This window comes from Taurulus bubalis (genome assembly GCF_910589615.1).
Source record: "Taurulus bubalis genome assembly, chromosome: 1".
In the NCBI taxonomy this organism is placed as follows: Eukaryota; Metazoa; Chordata; class Actinopteri; order Perciformes; family Cottidae; genus Taurulus; species Taurulus bubalis.
In genome coordinates, this window is record NC_136589.1 from 33,413,180 (window position 1) to 33,433,893 (window position 20,714).

A 20,714-nucleotide genomic window follows, 5' to 3' on the forward strand; every position below is an offset into this window, starting at 1 on the left:
TCACATAAAAAGCATCAAAACATAATGCAGAGAAAACAGGATTTAAAACAGTTAAGAAAACATTAAAACAGTCAAAAAGCTAAATACAAAATAAAAATATATATACTCAGTCCAAATGTCTTAAATTGAGTGGTATCATCACACAATGTGTTTCATTAGCTTTATATGTACAATAGAAAAACAATCAATTCATTCATCCAGCTACAAATTAATTCAAATAAAATAAAACATGCTTTTAATAATGTATTCAAGCAGTTTGGATGTCTTTATCTTCGTATGCAAGTCTTTATGTGTGTGTAAGCGTGGGTGAACTGAAAAGTTAGAGGCATTGCATCGTATTTCACCCTCCATTCTCTCCCTGTGGGAGCGTCCTCCACTGTTCACAAAACAAAGTACTGTTGTGCACATAGGTGGAAAAATGTGTTTAACCCTTTCAACCCTGGGAGTTCCTCACTGTTTGTGTTCATTGAACTTGGAAGGGATCTAAATACTTCCTTTGAGATTGTACACATGGACCGTGCGCTGAGGTCAGGCCGGGCCCTTGTGTGTGTGCATGTGCATTGGTGAGTGTGCTGAGTTGGTTTGGATGGAGTGACTTGCTTTGTGCGTGACCAGTCGGCCATACCCCTCACAATAGGCAGAAAAGGGGGCTGACTACCTTTTGACAGACCATTTTATCTCAGTGAGATCATAGCAATTGTCTGTCAATGGCATGTGGCATGCTGTCATGAGAGGGGTGTTTGAACTGGGTGCAGAGAAATATGGTTTAATTTCACCCTATTTACCTTTTCCGTTCCTCTCTCAAAAACAGCTGGCTCTTTAAATAAGCATGCAATCCAGCACAGTGGTTCATTCCTAGCCCTGCTGAACCCCCAGTGCATTGTTGCTCTTTGCCCCCCCTTCTTTTTTTTAGCAACCCCTTTTATCCCCATCTCTACTCTAAACTGACCATGAAATGTTTGGTAAAAAAAAAGTGTTTTTTTCGTGCCTCAGACCTCTTATGCCAGTACCCCACCCCACACACCCACCAGAGCTAAATGTGAGGCAGAGCCAGGCATAGAGGGAGGGGGGGGAAGTATGGGGGAGAAGGGCGGGGGTTAAGAGAAATGGAGGGAAGGGTTGATGAAAACAACAGATCTCTGCTCCCTAATCCTTTTGTGTCGACGGTGTTAATCCACCCGAGCACACCCAGCCCCCCCACTCCGCCCGACCCGCTCACCCTCCCTCAACCGTGCTTCAGCACCTATATACCAGGCGCTCCCAACACATAAACAACCGGCAGCGCTACTGAAACCAATACTCGTTCCCCAGACAGTCAAGCAGAAGTACACGACAGCCGCAGTGGCCCCTCTGACAAACACGCTATTCAGGCTCAACTCTGTCCCTGCTTTCATCCTGTTCATCTTTGTGGCCACTGGGAACAAGTCTCCATTCTATTATTTTTTTCTGCAAACACTTTTTTTTTTAGATCTTCCATCAGCATGTCAGTGTGTATTGGAAATGGCAAAGCATTGTTTTCCCTTTTTTGTGTATTTTGCTTTCACGCATTTGGTCCTCTTTGTTTTGCTCTGCTTTGTTTTGGCTACTGTACATGTAATGCACTTGAGAGGCAACACGGTGTATTCACTGCAAGTGTTTTTGTGTCGTGGTCTTGTTTACGAGCTGTAAGAGCGAGGGGAGGGAGGAGCGGGGTGTCGGAGAGGGGGAGCGCAGCGGTTGCCAGGGGAAGAGGAGGTTGTGTCTAATGAGGTCACGCCCTGGCAACCCGGTGACTCCTCCCACTCAGCCCCCACCACCACTACCACCTCTACCATCTCTCCACTTGGCCCCCTCTGAGTGTACCCACCCACTGAACCCCCCCCCCCCCCCCCCCCTCTGACAGAGAGAGCGCTCTCCGTGGTGCTGAAAGCAGAAAAACACATTCAGGCTCCAGTTACAGTGCAGCTGCAAAGGGAAGGCAGGCGGAACACATGAGACAAAAACAGAAAAGAGGACCAATGAGAGAAATTAACTAGGGACGAGTGCTTGTGAAGATGAGCTAAAGGCACACAGGAAGAGAAATAGGAGTGTAGGCAAATGAAAGAGAGAAAGAGGGAGAGGGGATGACGCTCTAGGAGAAGGTGGCTACAGTAGGCAGTGGGCGTGTTCTTGTTGTTGTGATCTATAGTTGGGAAGCCCGGTGTCATCTGCTTAAGCACAGACCGACTGTACAGACCTGTGTGGACGAGCAGGGCAGAGAGAGCCGGCAGGGAATGCCATACGCACACCACTCTGCCTTACATCGGTCTCAAACTCCAGGGCACTGTGGAGCCGGATTCCTTTCACCTGTGCAAGACATCTTTGTGCATTTGGACATATCAAAGCAGGAAGAGAGACATTCTGAGAAAGAAGAATCAGAAAGACTGTGAGTGCCTGGTCTGCAGCTGCAAGAGGAGTTTGATGTGGGAGTGTTTGAGAGTGCTAGTGTGAATTTGTGTCATGCTTGCGGGTGCGGTCTGTTGCTACGCTGCATCTTCCTTCTGTCTCTAGCATGTGCAGATGTGTGGAGCGTTGAAGCTGGCACCTGGCAAGGAGTTGATCACCATCTGGACTGGAGGGGTCGCATCCCCCATTCTCTGCCCAGGGGAGGGAGCGTTGGGCCGGGCACCCAATGGCCCAGCTCCCCTCTATCACCAGCCTTATCCTGGGTCACAGTGACTCCTTCTAGCAAGTCAATCAGTTGGACCATACGATGGATGGAAGTGTATGTGGATTTAAGTGGAATAGTGCATTGGTGCTCCAACATAAGTCAGAGTTCACTAGCGTGCACTGGACTCATCAGGGGAACACAAAAGACACGTTGGTCCACAAGCCAGCAGGGACACAGCCCCATTGTAAGTATGCATCATGACACTTGCTTTTACACAAAAATGTAAACCCACGAAGATATATGCCAGCAAATGCTCCCGCTATACACATAACAATTCATGCAAAAAGGGTGGTATCTCTACTCACATCCACATCAAATTCCCAAACGCCCCAAAATGCCAAGTGTTGCACCTGTGTCTGCCTGGGTTTACAGGTTAACCTTTACTCAGTCCACTGTATAGGTGTGTGTGTGTGTGTGTGTGTGTGTGTTTGTTTGTTTGTTTGTGTGCGTGCACGAGCGCCCACGCATGTTGTCACCAGACTATTGGCTTTGCAATCTTTTTGACATTGTGTCTCTAGAATATCCATGCTGCCCTTCTCCTATGACATGGTTGCCTGGAAACAGAAACGGTGTGCCACATTCATTTACTCTAAAAGCAAAGTGCCCCTCGATGTTACAACTGTTGCAGCCCATGTCAGCTGGGGCAAAGGGAGTGAGAAGAGATGAAATGCTTAAAGTGCATGAAATGAAGCCGAAAGTGAGAATGGAGTGGAAAATAAAGCTTTGAGGAGAATAATGGGTTGCTCAGTTGACAGTCTTCAGAGAGATTAGCAAATGAATGGCATTTTACATCAATGAGTTATTGGAGGACAATCCAGTGTGAAAGGCTTGGTTGGTAAAAACAGTGTGATAAACAAACTGATTCTAGTGCAGAGTGCTGCTGCAGGCTTACAGGGATTAGGCGGGCAGGCTTAATTCAGCTCAAACACTGTTTGAACTGTGCTTTCCTATTGCTGCACCCTTAACACATCTAACCGTTGCACCTTGTTTCTCTTCAGAAACCATGATTTATTTCCTTTGTACAGCTTCAGATCTCTGGCTGTGCCTGTGCAACAGAGATAAGAGGGAGAAAAACATTTCGACACCAGGAATCTGTGCCCTAGTTTGAACTCTGCTCCAAGATGGTGATTCCATCTGTTCTGCTGGCTCTTATGAGTCCTCTACTCGTGCCTCTATAAACCTACGCTGAGGAGTATTGAGAATACACTGTAGGGAGTGGAAGATAAACCCACGGAAATAGGCACCATACTGGATTTATTGATAGACAGACACAAGTTAGAGAGCCAACTGAGGGTGGCCAGACAATGGCCAGCCTCTCAGTTGGGCCTGCAATCTCCATCTGGCAACCCCCCCCCCCGTTGCCCTTGCCTCCCTACACACAAACATACATACTGCTATCACAAGCCCCCTCCCCCTCCCCACGCACGCTCAGTGCTCCTCTCACACGTAAACAAGCATGAGTCTTAGGCTGATCTGAAAACATTGACCTACATAAAAGCTTGCAGTGTCTTCTTCCCTTGCACCGCTGGCCTCTCCAAAATCACATTCGACAGTTGCACATTGCACATACTGTGTTGCAAGCAGTTGCACAGGTTTTCAGCAAAATGCGTAATGTACATGCATGCACGCTGAATCACATCGTCACATATCGAATGAGTGGATCATGACTGCACCAATGTGGATGTTTCTTTGAAGAGGCTTTTCCTCACAGAAGCATCCACACTCTCCCTTATGACAATGATGCTGTCAGTAATAGTCTTTTTACAGAATCAAAAGGCGGCAAAGACTAATTTTAGATCTTAGACATAGGACTGATGATGTCCGCGTGTGCAAAACATGCATCACAGTCAAGTAAGAGTGGTTCGTTTAATCTGTGCGGTTGGTCCCAGGAGTAGATTTTCACATCTGAGCCCAGCACACAACTGCAACTGCAGAAGATGAAAGCCCCTTTTCAGTTTCATTCAGACACTCACTTGGTTAAAGCCAGTAATTTCAGCCAGAAAATGTGCAAACACAACTGAGAAAATGAACAGCCGTTACTGATCCACGGCCAATAAGAAGACTGGATCTGAAGATTATGGGTAACTGGAGCTGGTAGTGAGTCCTTTGGCTGTTTGCATATTTACATGCGCATGTGAGCTTGTGTGTGTGAAAATGTATGTATGTATGCACAATAAACAATCGAGAAAGCTGTTGCAACCCTCCAGGGAAAATGTTTTACTCTTGCAGGACACATGACGCAAGTCCATGAATCTTTCATAGGCAATGAACTCAACAGCAACAGTCAGGAACATTCAAAACAACGGCAACATCTCTCAATTGTGTGACATTAGTATGATGATGATGCAATCCGGCTTCATCGGTGTTCATCACACAAAGGCTGACATTGAGAAATGAAGGTTAAGAGAATGATTGCTGACATAACACCATGCTTGTTTTGCATTCAGACCATACTCATATATGATGCCCTAGTAGTCCATATTACTAGTAGTAATTTGTGTGTATATCTACTTAAGGCAACCAATTATCGCTAACATTTTCAATAAATGTCTTCATCAGAATGCTGTGAAAACACTTGAAGAATGATGAGCTCCAAAGAGGAGGAATCTCTCCGTTTTTTCCAGTATGTTGAGGACAATGGGCTGAGAGCCTACAACGGCCTGGTAGCTCAGAACTTGGACCACGCCAGGAATGAGAGAAATAGGACATTCCTGCAGGAGAAAAACGACAAGAAGAGAAAACAGGAGGAAGCCATACGGAGGTAGGAAGAAAACAAATTAATAAAGTGCTTCACAAAAGGAAAACAGACTCATTGACAAAGGTTATGTCAGATATCTGTCAGATATATAGGAGAGATCCTATAAAATACATAGCTACCGCTCACCAGTGGGATTCGGCTCTGTGAACACAAGAACGTCACCGGGTTCACTTCAGGAAGAGTTTGTAAGGAATTAGGACAAGTGGCCAGAGGGTCCCTGTGGCAATGGCAGGTTGCTATATCTTGGGGGTTGCCAGTGTGGACTGGTGTGCCCCATGATCTTCAGAGGATAATTAATTTTTCACTTTTAGACTTGTCCTTGGATTGAGGTCGTCTCTGCTCCAATTTTGAGACGGAGAGCATTTAGAATGAGTAAAGGCTGGGACGGGCTATGGCAGAAAGTATGTTAGGATGGGACGCGACATGTTAAGTGACTTATTACGCTTATGCTGCTGCGATTTAAGTATACTTAACTATCCTGTTTTAGGAAGAACATTTTCCGACTGTGTAGTAAGTTGTATCCTTGAAAAGAAGTTGATGTAACACCTCATATAGTTTGAGGAAATTAGTCGCATGTGCCGATGCACGCTGTTTCACATGTTGTGATGAGCAAGAAGTTACAGCTGTGCCACTGTGTGGCATGCCGAAACTTGAACGGAAAAAAGTGGCACACGCTCGCAACGTGACTAGCATGTGGACACAGCGTGCTTGTGTTGTGGGGTAGAATAAGGAGCACTGAGTCACAGGTCATAGAGTCATCGGGAAGAGAGCTAGACATTGCATGGACATCCGTGTTGCTTTGTTCCTCTACAAAAAGTAGTGAACAGTATGAAATAACACCATAAATCACTCTGGTGTAATGTTTTAATATTGTTTAGTTTTTACATTTTTCAGTAGTTAAAAGTGATTTGAGCTTTGCTTCCAGAGCAATGAACTTGAGTTCTTAATCTGCTTGTTTATGTGCTCTAGCATGGAATAAGTCAGGAATGAAAAAAGAGTATTCATCAGTAAAAAAAAAAAAAAAAGTATACTCATAGGTAGCTTTACAGAAGACAGCAATGCAATCAAGGGAAGCATATTTTATCGTTATAGTAGAGAAACACTTGTTCACCGCTTTGTGAACAAACAATTAATCTAATGATGATCAGTGGGCAGGGGAAAGGCTTATCGGAAATGCTGTCCAATGTTGTCATGGAATCTAAGAATCATCTCTGTTCTGTCAAAGTATTTTAGCAGCTGATAACATTGATGTGGTTTTGAGGGGTGTGCATCGTGGTTCTTCTTCACTGATTTATTCAGGAACACTTTGAAACCTGTCACATTTCTGTCAATGGGTCCTGTGATTCAAAAAGAGCGGTTTCTCTGCTGCCACTCCGAGTGTAGACAACACATTGTACACATACTGTATATCACTCAAATGTGAGTTAGAGCTCAACTGTATCCGTCAGAAATAAGTTTTAAAAAAAACATTGAAAAATCTATTCAGGACTTTCTTTGTATCACTTGTCAGCCAAATATCCTTGCTTCTGTTGTTATTAGCAGTCTGTTGCAGGCCTGTAATTGATAAACTGGACAGGGCAATGCCGGAGGAAAGTGGCATCTACTGTCCTGCTTCCACTGTCTCTCAGCTGTTGCCAAAGCTAAAATATTAATACACAGTCACTGGAGGAAAAGTCTACAAAATAACTGGATTTTTCCTGCCTATAAGTAGGTCAATAAGACGACCCATTTGTACAGTAAGTGACTGGGAGTGAGAGAGTGTTTGAGGATTCATGTGTGCATGTGCGTGCATGGACATGCACAGCGTGAAAATATAATATATTAGTTTGTGTGAGAGGTAGAACAAATGGCCTCTATGATTTGTGTGAGGGGGAAAGAGCTTGTTAGAGCCAATGTGTTTAAAAGTGTGTGTGTGGGGCGGGGGAGGGAGGGTTAGAAAAAAAAACCTGTTCGCGAGAGATTAAGTGTGAGCTCAGTTACAGAAGATGTGTTCTGCCTGGTGACAGCTGGAACAGCCATCGGCCAATCACGTTAGTTTTGAGTGAGGCGGGCCTTCCTGCCTGCTGCTATCTCACTCTGGGTTTCTGTTATTGTATTTCATCAGCAGAAGTTATTCACACAGTCATGCACATACAACACACACACACACACACACACACACACACACACACACAAAGACACACATCCACAAATTTGCTTAAACGTGCAAGCGTATTCATAAACACATACACACACATACACAAACCACACACCTAATTTTACTGATATTTACATATGCATGCAAATTCAAAACGACTGCTTTCCCTTTGTGCACACATGCACGTATTCACAGATAGACTTTTTTTTCTTTTTTCTCTACCCTCAAGATCTCCTTCAGTGTGTTTTTGTTTTTCTGTGACGTTGCTCGTTCTGTCACATGGTGTCACAGTAAGAGCTGCCCGACGACAACTCCACTCCAACTGGTCCAAGTGCACCTGTGGTCTGTCCTCCAGCCAATCACTGGGCAAATATCCTATAAATAATCCAGTCACACCCACCTTCCAACACACACAATCCATGAATAGGGGATGTGCATGCACACTTTCACAGCGGATGCAGCACCAAAAACACATGAGATGAAAGCAACTGTTGACACCTGTGGCTAAATGCCCTGAAAGATGTTCTACTCTTCTTCTTCTCTTTTTTCTTAGATCTTAATTTGCAGAAACATTTGCTCCATTAAAAATTGAATAAAGAAATAACAAACAAACAAACAAAAACAAAAAATGTTTAGGAAGTATGTTCACATTTATAAAGTCTGTATTGTCCATTTACCCTATTTTTTTCCAATCTTCTACTCATTATTTCATATTTTAACCAGATATCTATTACTTCCCATCAAACTTTCTTGAGAGAAGTTACAGAGATAAAGCCCAGTATTTGTTGAAGCACTTTTCATACCATTTACCAAAACATTGGGAATGTTTGTGCAATTTAATACTTTTCATTTTAGGTTATACGGAACACATTTGAATATGTTTGTAGCTGTCTAAAACATATTAATTTGTCAAATTTGCACATCAAACCTAGCGTGTGTGCTGCCATTGATTTCATATTAATTTTAACTTGCTTAAATACACTTATTTTGAACTGTATATTGGTTTACTTCAACGTCTTTCAACTTTGCTAAAAAATCATGGCTTGCACCACCAATAAACAGCTCTCAACTGTATGCAGCAGTTCGTACAACTCGTTAAATATTGGAAGACCCATACCACCTCTAAAATATATAGTAAAATTAATAGTTTTAGACAAATAAATGATTAACCACTAAACATGGGATTTTATCTTTAATCCTCCCCCCCCCCCCCCCTTCCATCTACTTTCTTCCCAATACCTGGCTCTACATGTTGCAGCAGGCGTCTTTCTCTTGTATATTTAAACAAAATGTGATAAGATGTGCACATGATGCGCAGGTTGGCTTTATTATTAATGTGCGCTGGTAGTTGGTTTTGTGTCTGATTTCTATGGGTACCCTGTTGCTAGGCAAAGTTAAGCCCCTGACCAATGAACCCACCCCACCAAGCACCTTCTGTTCAGCAGCTGGCCGGGAGGGAGCCAGAGTCAGCAAAGTCACACACTGAGGGGTCACAAAGACACGCATACAGACACGACCACATGCGTGCACACGCTCACACAAGATAGGGATTTGTGAAGCCACACATGCAAATTCATGCCATTTGTTTAAACATTTAAATCTCTGGCATTGAGCTTAGTTGTGACTCTGATATTATAATAATAAATACACCAACTGCATATATCACGTGTGTATAGATTGCATATTGTCCCGTTTTTTGTGCATGAACAAAGTCATTTCTTGAGCTCATTTACTCTGTGACACACACACACACACACACACACACACACACACACACACACACACACACACACACACACACACACACACACACACAGCCCTCCTTTCCTCCATTACCACACAACACTCAGACATCATTAACGCTCCATTCGGGCCAATCATCCATTTATAGGGATTGATTGTATGGGGGGGGGGGGCTTCCATGGTGTCATGATGTGTATGGTTGTGTGAGTAGCATCGGTCACATCCAGGGTTAAACTCAAATCAATACTTTGGCCTGGAAGAGACCTTGTTTTCAGGGGCACTAACATGCCTGATATTGTTAATTAAGTTAGCGCACACATACACACATGGAGACGTGCCATGATGACTGTGTATCAGGGCATGGCTTGTGTTGTTTTTCCTGTCTTCTGACAAAAACAGCTTACAGGGGATGATGTTTTAAGATTGTTTTCTCCTTTATTTCAGCCTCAAAAATGTAATATGTTGTCAAATTTTGATCATCATTTTTGTTTTATTATTAATATTTGCAAATCTCTATCTCTCATTCTCTCCCGCTTCCTTGCTTTTTGTTACAGGACAGGTGAGGACATTGCGACCGAAGGCAAGCACTTGCGTATGGGTTCCATTACAATGCCGGACCCCCAGGAACGCATGCCCATGCCCCACCCTCATGCCCTCGCCTGTGGGCAGGGCTTCTCCGTACGCTCCCAGTCCCTCCACTCTGTCGGCGGTGGGAACAGTGGGGGCGGAGGAGAGGAGGAAGTAGGAAGCCCGACCTCTAGGAAGCAGCCCCCACCCAAGCCCAGGAGGGACCCGGCCACTAAGCTGAGCATGTCGTCTGAGGCGGTGGACCACAGTCCCACATCCACCTGCCGTGGGGAGAGATGTGACTGTGAGTGGTGGTGGCACTTTACACCAAACTGCTGCGCTATATATAGCTGCTCTCTGCAGTGCCCTCCTCAACACTGTTCCTCCTACAATGACATGACATCTAGCTATTCACTGCATACTTCATTCTAAGTATATTGATGTTAAAAAATAACTATAAGTGCAATGGAGTTAAACCAAAGTTAACACATGTGTGGTGCACTACACAACAAAGAAAAGTGTGATAACCTGCAGTTCAATGAACGACATAAAAAGAGTCATACAAGATGTGTGCTGCACCACACTGACTTGTCTTGAGATGGTTTGCCTATTGTGCAAGGAAAACCACATCCTTAGTGTATTTTAATGATAGTGGACCAATCTACACATACTCCAGAATAATGAAATACACAGTTGAGAACAATTGTGGATGCCATTACATGAAGAAATGTTGGAAGATCGCGGATCATTTCTAAGTTTATTGGACTTGTAATGGTAATCCTATACTTCCTGTTACTGTCAGATAAACAGATATACATATTTGCCTTTGTCCCACAGATAAATCATATAGTATGTAATCATCAGGTGTTATATATCCACTATGTATTTCATGCAGTAGGTTTCCCAGGCTTTGAATACTGACATTCTCTTCTCTGGGAGTAATCTCCTGATATCGTTACTCTAGTGACACGTTCGTATTAAATCAAAGCTCTAGTAACTTCATTCAAGAAGTCGATGCTGGCTGTAGAAGGTCATTGGTCACACGGTCAGTTGTCCAAGCTGTTCTCAGTGCACATAAAAAAGGCAGAAGGGTTTTGACAGTTCTTTGACCTCATTTAAAACATATTTACTTACTTATGTATATCTAAAAGGCAAATTATCAGTAATGGCCAAACAATGTTTCCTCTAGTTAAAACTGCCAAGGCCAACATTTAGAGCCGTCTTGATCAAAATCCAGAAGAATCACTCTTGCAGCAATTTCTGAAGTCAGTTTTCAGCAAAATAAACAAACACAATATGCCTGTTTGGCCATAACTATCGTACATCAGCTCAGTGTATGAAAAGCTCTAATGAATAGGACTGGAATAAATTGAGTAAAAGTAATGTTTCCCTCAACGAGCCACAGACAGAATCACTGTAGCAAAAGCACGCAACTAAAGAGTTTTACTTAAGACAGGACATGTGCTCAGCACGAAGAAAAACAAGCATTGCAAAATCAAACTGACATTTAGAGTATAATAATAGTCTTTGATGCAGGTGACTGTAGGTTGCAGGAACCTTTGACTCCATTTCATTTTGGATGCTTCGATGCCAATGTGATGCTCAGGGAGTCCGCCCAGCCTGGCTCAGATTGGTGGGCATCTCTCTATGTGCACACATATCTTCCTGGGTACCACGGCAACCATCCCACAGAAACAAGACCCCCTGCAGCCCAGCCAATCACTGAATCGCTGAGCAGCTCGAGCCAATGGGGCTCCAGAGATTCTGAAGTGTGAGGCTGCAGAGCCAATCAGAGTGAGAGTGTGGGGGTGTCCCTGGCCAAGGGGAGGGTTGCATGCTTGGTAGCTGGCGCTGTAGCGGGAAGGGGAGGAGCTTGTCAGAGTGGAATTCATTCAGGAGAAGCGATTGACCTAGATTCATTTTCCCCAGGAGGAGAGGGAGGGGGAGGGGGTTTGCGGGTAAACACATCCGCTGCAGGGGGAGGGGAAGAAGAGCAATAGAGAGATGGAGAGGAGAGGAGACGGGACAGGGACAGGGAGTAAGAGATGTTTGGGGCGACACATTCATCATCAGTGCTGAAACAGATCTCAAGGTGCACTGTGCAAACCTGTTAGTGTAATAATGCATTTGGTAGATCAAAAGTGGCATAGTTTCACTGCTGCGTGCACATTGTTGTATGCACATACCTATTGATGCATGTGCATACAGAAAGAAAGGGAGCGAGTACACAAGAATGTGAGGATGTCAGTCAAATTAAACACATCTGGTTTTCACCAAATCTTCTATTAACACTTTAATAATGGCAATGAGGGGACAATGGAACCAGAAGACCTGGTTGTCATCCTCAGTTAAATTTGGCATCATCAACATCAACCTGGATACATTACAAAGTTGTGTTTCACCTCCTGTAGGTTCTGGACATCTTTCATTGTTTTCTCTCCAGTTATGTTCTCAATATAAAGAACATACTCTATATCTACCTATCTATTCCTCTCCATCTAATGTTCTGTAGCATGTCCTGCAACACTATACATTCAGATGCAACAGGAAACAGAAAGACAGACAGACACCTGCATAGTTAGACTCCCGTTTTCTGGATGGATTGATGTTAGTTTGTGTGTCAAAATGTGTACATGCCTGTCCTAATTTCCCGCTCTGAATGTATAGGCATGTGCAGTGCGCGTGTCCGTTCATGTAGGGATGGTGGTGAGTCATGTGCTTACAGGAAGTATGCATGTGTCTGGGCCATCTGGCATCTGAATTATTAAACGTGTAAAATCTGCAGTCTTAAGATTTCCGACATGGTCCGGCTGTTAACCACACTTATCTCCCCCTGCCAATCAGAGAAAGGGACACTCCTATCCAAACATCGCAGTGTCTGACCTAGAAATACACTGTTAGCAACTCGATTGTAAAGACCGCTGTACTACCACGACGATGTGAACACTGTACCATCAGCCTCACTGCACCACATCTAAAGAGATGCACTCTGCAATGCTACGTCACCACTATCAGAAAGAAGTTCCACAGTGTGTGTGACCCAAATACTATACTCACATACTGCTCCACTGCCGTATATGTGACCTAGAAACATGCATATGCCTCAACTATTCCCACATATCTGACTCAAGATATTGCTCTCAGCTATACACGTTGACCTACATCCGACCCACAAAACTGCAGTAGGCTTTATGTTAATGACAGTGATTCACTTGCGTATGATAGCCGTGCAGAAAGAAAGCGATAGAAAAGTAATGTGACAACATTATGTTGTCATGTTTAATTTCCACAGCAAAATATCAGTCAGAATGAGAATGAGGCGCCACGGTAGCTCACCTGGTAGACCGGGCACCTCGTGTTCTAAAGCCTTACTGCAGCGGGCAGTATTTCCTCCACTCTCTCCTGCCTACCACTGGCTGTTCTATACTAAAAGCAGAAAAAGACCCCAAAATAATCTTGAAAAATAATGGCTCACAATTATAATGAATAAAGCAGGAATCAATGAATATATAGTATACTTTCTGTTATCAAGTAGTGCTTGTAAATATGGGTATTTCCAATGGATTTGCGTTTTGACTTTCATTCTCTCTGTCTTTCAGCAGCTCAAGGATGCAGTGAGGACTGCAGGAGGGTGCCGCCACCCAAACCTAAGAGGAACCCCAACACACAACTGAGTGTTTCCTTCGATGAATCCTACATCAAGAGCCACGGGGTTTGCTCCTCCAGACCCCTCCACCACGTCAGCTCCCCCTGTGACCGCAACTACTCGCCTCCACAGAGTGATGAGAGCCCTACAGACGACTGTGAAGATGAACCTGTCTACATCGAGATGGGCGGGATTGATGTCGACCCACGGGAACCCTTGAAGAGTGAGGACGAGGAGCCAGGAGAGTCTGTGTATGAGGAGATGAAGTACCCAGCTCTTGATGATATGGAGTACCGCACGGACCCTGTGGGGTGTCGCTCCGCGTGCCCCACCCCGGCACCCTATGACCCTGAACCTCTCAGTCGCTGCTCCACCCCACGAAACATTCCACTTTGTGACATTCCTGCACCTTTTCCCAATTTACTTACCCATCGGCCTCCACTGCTGGTGTTCCCACCGGCACCGGCCCAGTGCTCGCCGAACTCAGACGAGTCTCCCCTCACCCCTCTAGATGTAACCAAATTGCCCATGATGGAGAACCCATCCTACAGCAAATCTCCAACATCCTCCACCGAGCCCCCCTCCTCTGCACACATCCGCAGAGAGCTCACTGCCACCCCAACCCTCACCATCTCTGGACGCTCTTCTGCGCCTCCTCTACCCTGTACCCTCTACAAATCCTCCTCCTCGTCCTCCTATCAGCGCAGCCATTCGGCATGCCCGTCGCCAGTCAGCATGGGCCGCTGTCTCACCCCTCTCAGCCTCATGCGTACACCTCCCTTTGACGCTCCAATGCCATTCCCTGGCGGTCTGCCGAGGAGTGCCTCTGCCACCCCACACGGCAAAGGCTCGCCACCTCAAGACGGTGGTGGTCGACTCCATGGCTCCATGCAGAATGTGTCAACGGGGCGTTCTCGGACACCCACCAGCCCGCTGGACGAACTGACCAACCTGTTCACGACTGGCAGGAACATGCTGAAGAAAAATGCCAGTGGCAGGAAGTCTAAAGAGCCTGGAGAGAGTGAGTCATTTCACATATTTGTCTCCTCATTTTGGAACGTAGCGAAGCAAAGGGCACAAAGACGAGTGCCCATGTGTATTTATGTCTCTTTGATCTCGGAAGCGTGTTGACAGCTTCGAACTGCATCTCCTTTTATGAATCTTACCCTGGCCTGTGTGTTTCAAAAGAGAGTCTATTTAAGAGAGTTAATGAGAAAGCAACCCTACCAACACTAGAGAGGGTCTGCAAAGTCTCAGAATAGCAATCAGGAGAGCAGGAGTAACTCAGAGTGTTTATGGACAACATAACTCTGGAGCGAACACAAATAAGTCGTCTTCAGTTCCCTAATCAGTGTAATTCATCCCTGTTTTGCGTTCATATGTTTAACCCTGCTAAATTAGGAGAATACAGTTCCATGCATGATGTCCATGGCGCTCTGTGCAACCCTCCATTAATCTAGGCCCAGCTAGCCAAGTCTGATACAGATCGTATGATTTAATCTAAGGCGATTAGAGACTAAAGTTGACAGCAGGTCACTCAAACCTACTCATGGCATTAGGCCATGAAGCGGCATTATTTTTAAATATGTAAACATCATGTTTAAATACAGATAGACATTTTTTGGGATAAAAATAACCATGTTTTATATTTTTTAAATGAATCTATAATAATAAAAGGACTGCAGGCATTAAACAAAACTAAATAATCAAGAGGGTGTTTTCATAATGCAAGAAGTATAGTGTTGTTCATATTTAATGAATGAATGAATATATACTTTATTAATCCCCAAGGGGAAATTTTGTGTCGCTTAGCAGCCATTTACACAGAAAATAAGATAAGATAAGATATAAAAACAACAGGGATGAAAGATGTATGCAATAATAATACTAATAGAATAAATATAAAAATAACAACAATAAAATAGCTGGATGAAAAGAAAGAATAACAGAGTATTAATTTAGGAATTAAATTAAATGAACTTAAACTTAAACAGTAGAAGTGCAAGAATGTATGTGCATATTAAGGTGTAAATAACAATAAAAATAACAACAACAACAACAACAACAAACAATAGGAGAGTGCAAAAATGCAAATAATGTATGTAATATGATATGTTAAGTGTTAAGTGTAGATAACTATAAACATTTACAGTGCTTAATTCACAGAAGATCCGGCATGACATGTATTATTTGATCACAAATACATTTATATAGAGCTTGTCATTTAGATTTAGAGTGAGGTTTCACATTAAATGTAACCATATAGTTGACATACAACTCATCAGAGCGGAGCTGTACAATGTGGAATAATTAAAACCTTTCATCAAATGCTTCTAATCAGAAAGGTATTCAAGCACATTTTTAACATAAATCATAAAAGAACTACAAAGAGTCCACACATCCATCTTTACTCAATGCTCTTAGCAACTACAACATAGCAACAGTGGAAGGAGGAGAAATCTCTGTTTCTTATTTGCAGATTCCCTCCTCATGGGTAATGCAGCCAATCACAGCTCAGGGCATGCCGGTCTACAACCAAGCAATAAGCACAGGATAGCTATGGCTCTGAACTCAAATCTGCGCCTGATCAGAGGATTTCAGATTCTCGTTTCTGTCCAATCAGCACATACTCTAGTCAGGATTGAGCCAATCAGGGAGCGGTGGCAGCTGTGCAGATGGGGACGGTGGAAGCTGGGGCAATTTATGATTTTTTGCTATTTTGACTTCACCGTTATCTTCCAGTTGGTGTGCATGTGCCAATTAATGCACATTTGTTGTTTCACCCTGTGCTTTCTACACACTGTCTTGAATAAACTATATCTGTTGAATTACTGGCTTACATACGGGATTGCTAGATTGTGAATGTGTGCATTCAAGTACCAGTGATGGCGAACCAATGAGCCCGTTAGTATTTTGTTCTCGAGCCCTATGTGGTTTGTAAACAGTTTGCATATGCTTTCTATACATCAAGAGGGGGCTCTGCTGGCAGGTCTTTTTAATTTCTTAATCCCAACACCTGTGTTCAACCTCCACACGGGATGACAGGACAGACAGACTGGCTGCAAGCACACACAGTGAAATGAGCATACAAACCTAGAACAATGAATGGAGGTTGATTTTGTTTCTCTCTCTCTCTCCCTTACTGAGGCAAAAGAAGCAGCAACAGCTATTCTGACCCACTTACCAACTGGTTAATCGCCACATTCTCTCTCATACACTCACTAAAAAGCCATGCAGACACGTATAACATGATAAGGGAGGCGTGTGCATGGTACTAAATGTTAAAGCCCATATAGAAACCATATAGAGGCACAGCCCACATGGAAATCAATCATGCACATATTTTTTTATCTGTGCAGTGATGATCTATAATGTCTTTATTAAACCTTGAATCAGTGACACACATACAGCTCTACATTAGCATTTTCAATGCACACAGACTGAAATATTGTTATGCAAAAAAGTTATATTCAGAGGCATCCAATGGTAGTGATTCATGTTTTAGAATATGTTTCATATAGGTAACCATGGTTATTTTATGGTACTGTTTTATTATTTTGTAGATTTTAGGGTGATGAAAATATATTTTATTTAAGTCGATTGAACTGTGAAAGAGATAATGATAGTGTGTATTAGAATTTACCAAGACGAATGCAACTCTAATGCCTATCAGCCCACATATTGACTCATCTAACTCAATCATTTCCTGCAGCTGCCTCAGTGCAGTGAGTAGTGAGTGACACCTAGAGGATATATGATGGTAGTGCTTAAAACAGGTCTGCTTAAAACAGAAAAACAGCATTTTCTGTATATTTTCCCCCAATATATGTAAGTGACATTATGTTTTTAAACAATTTATTTCTAGTGCATTACAATTGCAGCAGAATAAGCTTGGATGGTACAATCATTTAAGTGTTTTTTTTTCTTTTACAGCCGAGTCCAGAAGCAAGTCTCACAGTGAGTCCAAGCGTGAGGGCAAGGAGCGCCACAGCCACAGTCACAGCAAGGAGCTGAAGAGAGACTCCAAGGATCGCCACAGCAAAGAGTCTTCTCACCGGAGAGACAAAGACAAAGACAGAGACAAAGACAAAGACAGAGACAAAAACAGAGACAAAGACAAAGACAAAGACAGAGACAAAAACAGAGACAGAGACAAAAACAGAGACAGAGATAAAGACAAAAACAAAGAAAGAGACAAAGACAGAGACAAAGACAAAAACAGAGACAAAGACAGAGACAAAGATAAAGAAAGAGGGAGCAGCCATATAGAGCCACTTCCCAAAAGACGCAACAGTAAAGACCGTACTTATAGCGCTGGTGATGCACCACCTGTCCGCAGGGATAGCAAGGACAAGAGCTGCAGCAGTGTAGAGCCCATCCCATTGATAAGAAGAGACTCCAAGGACAGAGGGCTTAGCAATGGTGATCTAATGCCCAGGAGAGACAGCAAAGATCGGGGCGGCGGACATGGAATGGAGCCTTTGTCGAGGCGGGACAGCAAAGACAGAGAGAGACTGCTAGATCAGTCACCTGAGCTGCTACAAAGACAAGACAGCAAGGAAAGGGTAAGAAACGGTGTAGACTCTCGACATGAAAACAGAGAGAGACTGCTGGATCAGCCACCTGAGCTCCTACCACGACAGGATAGCAAAGAGAGAGCCAGGAACGGTGTGGACTCAAAGCACGAAAGCAGAGACAGGCCCCCTGAGCTTCTTCCCCGACCAGAGAGCAAAGACAGAGCAAGAACTGGAGCAGAATTCAGGCATGACAGCAAAGACCAACGCCCTGATTTGTTACCCCAACAGGATGTCAAAGAGAGAGCAAGAAATGACATGGAACATAGACATGAAGGTAGAATAGACCAGCCACCTGAGATTCTTCCTCGACAAGAAACATCCAGGAGCAGCAGCAGCAAGGACAGGGTTGGCTACGGCTCTGAATCCAAGCATGAGGGGAGAGATCAGAGCTGCCACAACGGCGGAGACCTCCCTCCTCCTATTCCTCTGCCCAGACAGGACAGTAAAGATCTGAGGAGAACTGGACTCGAAGTGAGACGGGACAGCAAAGATAGAAGTCTGAATGGCTCAGAGCAGCAGCATTATGATGCAAAAACCAGCAAGAGCCCCTCTGCAATGGAGTATCGGTGTGACAGTAAAGAACGAGGACACAGATCAGACGGCACGCCCAGACGAGAAAACAGAGCAAATTACAGCACGGACCAATCAAAAGCACAAGAGAGGAATGGCAGCACAGCGTCAGGGCAGCATTCATCCACCACGACGCCCACTCACCACGGGAGATCATCAGGTAGCCCGCCAATGACCATGGGAACCGGAAATGGTGAGGGTTGAAACATCGAATTCATAAGAAAAATGTAGAATTGATCATATATCCTTTATGTATGGGCCAAAAAAAAGTATTCTGTGTCAGACGTGTGTTTTCCGCTCCCTTTGCAGATCTGAAAGTAGCACCTAAATATAGCCGCTCGCCTTCTATGCCTGCCAACCCCTCCCCAATGGGAACTCCACAAAGAAAAGCAGCGGAGACACATCAAAGTCAGGTATGCAGAGCTGCCTGTTTTTCTTCACTTATATGTTTAGCCTGTTAGGGTCCCTGAAAACATATGTCCTTAGTCAGTTTCATACTAATAATGGAGTCCTGCAGACCCACAAGGTAGAACAGTTCTCAATTTCTCCAGTCATGTCTGTCTCACTGGATTTAATTGGGCTGTGAAGATTTACGAACAAGTGATGTTCTTGTGTGCACCAATTACGATTAAGCTAACTTTAAATCAAAAGCTGATGACATTTGATGGATTTTGTGGTAACTGTCAATCAGATCTGATCAAACTACACCCACACAGCCTCGTTGAAGCAGTTTTGAAGTGTTAAACTCAAGAAATAACATCTATGTTGTTTTACTTTGAGTGTTTCTTATTTAGCCATGAATAAGTATTTCATGTTATCGCGGTATACATGTTTTGGGGGCTTTAACAACAACTAACTTTGAAATCAAGCTGTATTGGCTTCACTTAATGTTTGGACTCTGCCCCCCAGATGCCCCAGATGCCATGGATCTGTGGAGACACTACCATGCTAGACCAGATCGAGAGGAAACGCACCCTCTGCATGGAGATCCGCTCCAGACAACATCCACACCTGCAGAGATCTCTGGAGAGGCCTCCTCCTCCGGACAGGAACGAGGACAGGCACCAGGAGCGGAGTCAGTGCAAGCAAGAAAGTGCATCTGTTCTCCCAGGCTGGGGGAAAAGCAGCGGGGCCAAAAAGATCCGTCCTCCCCCTTACCCTACGCAGAAAACCGTATTCTGGGACACGGCCATCTGAGAGTAACCACACACTTGCACCTCCCTGCCACACAAACCCCAGTTACCCACTCCCTCTTTCCTGTGAGCTGTGCTGATTCTTCCCAGCGACACCAGGGGCATCAGGACAGCCAATAAGAGCACCAAGGGGGATGATACTCGCTGATGTCAAAGGACAATGGTGGTTACCATAGCAATATTTCTGCTCGTTCAGGTTGTCATGTTTTCTTATCATCTCTGGTGATATTTGATATTTTTCTATTTCCCGTGACTGGATTCTTGTAATATAATTAGTAGTATAGCTATTTGATGAATAAATATTTTCTAAATGAGATGGGGATTAAAAAGCATCTTAAATTACGTATAGTAGATGTAGATGCAATCTAATGTTGGTTTTTATCTCAATTTTGTTTTGGTTATTTTTCATTTGAAAGCATAATCTATCAATACTTTTACTGTAGTAGCATCATTTTCTTATGCCCAACTGTTTTATTGTGTGCAAAAGCACTAAACTGAATGGACTATTCAATTATGTCTATATATACTTTACATTTTCACTGTCGTATTGTAAATTGAGGGGCTTACCATCTACATGCTTTAGATTCCAGCGCCCTCCATGCCTGGTCAAGTACAGTATGTTCTAGAATGTACAAGAGTTGGCCCTAGAACAGAAACAGGAAACTTTGTGTGCTTTAGTTTGTATATTACATTAAGAAGCGGTGCAGTCACTACGTCTAAGCCTTTTGAAGCGGTTGAATCGTCTTAAAGGAAAACCTGTTGGCTGGCATGTTGTAGACAGAAAACATGTGAAACGCTGTTTTCTAAGATACACTATGAGGGTGGGTTGGGGAG

General features: G+C 43.8%; 1 protein-coding gene across 1 annotated transcript; it reads left to right on the forward strand.

The window, feature by feature from the left end:
- Positions 1–5,271: 5,271 nt before the first annotated feature.
- On the forward strand, positions 5,272–19,884 carry nyap2b (neuronal tyrosine-phosphorylated phosphoinositide-3-kinase adaptor 2b; the record flags this gene model as incomplete). Its single annotated transcript, XM_079237208.1, has 6 exons — positions 5,272–5,450; positions 9,882–10,198; positions 13,494–14,561; positions 17,474–18,880; positions 18,997–19,100; positions 19,597–19,884. 6 exons carry the CDS (start codon positions 5,272–5,274, stop codon positions 19,882–19,884), a joined length of 3,363 nt encoding a protein of 1,120 aa, XP_079093334.1.
- Positions 19,885–20,714: the final 830 nt, after the last annotated feature.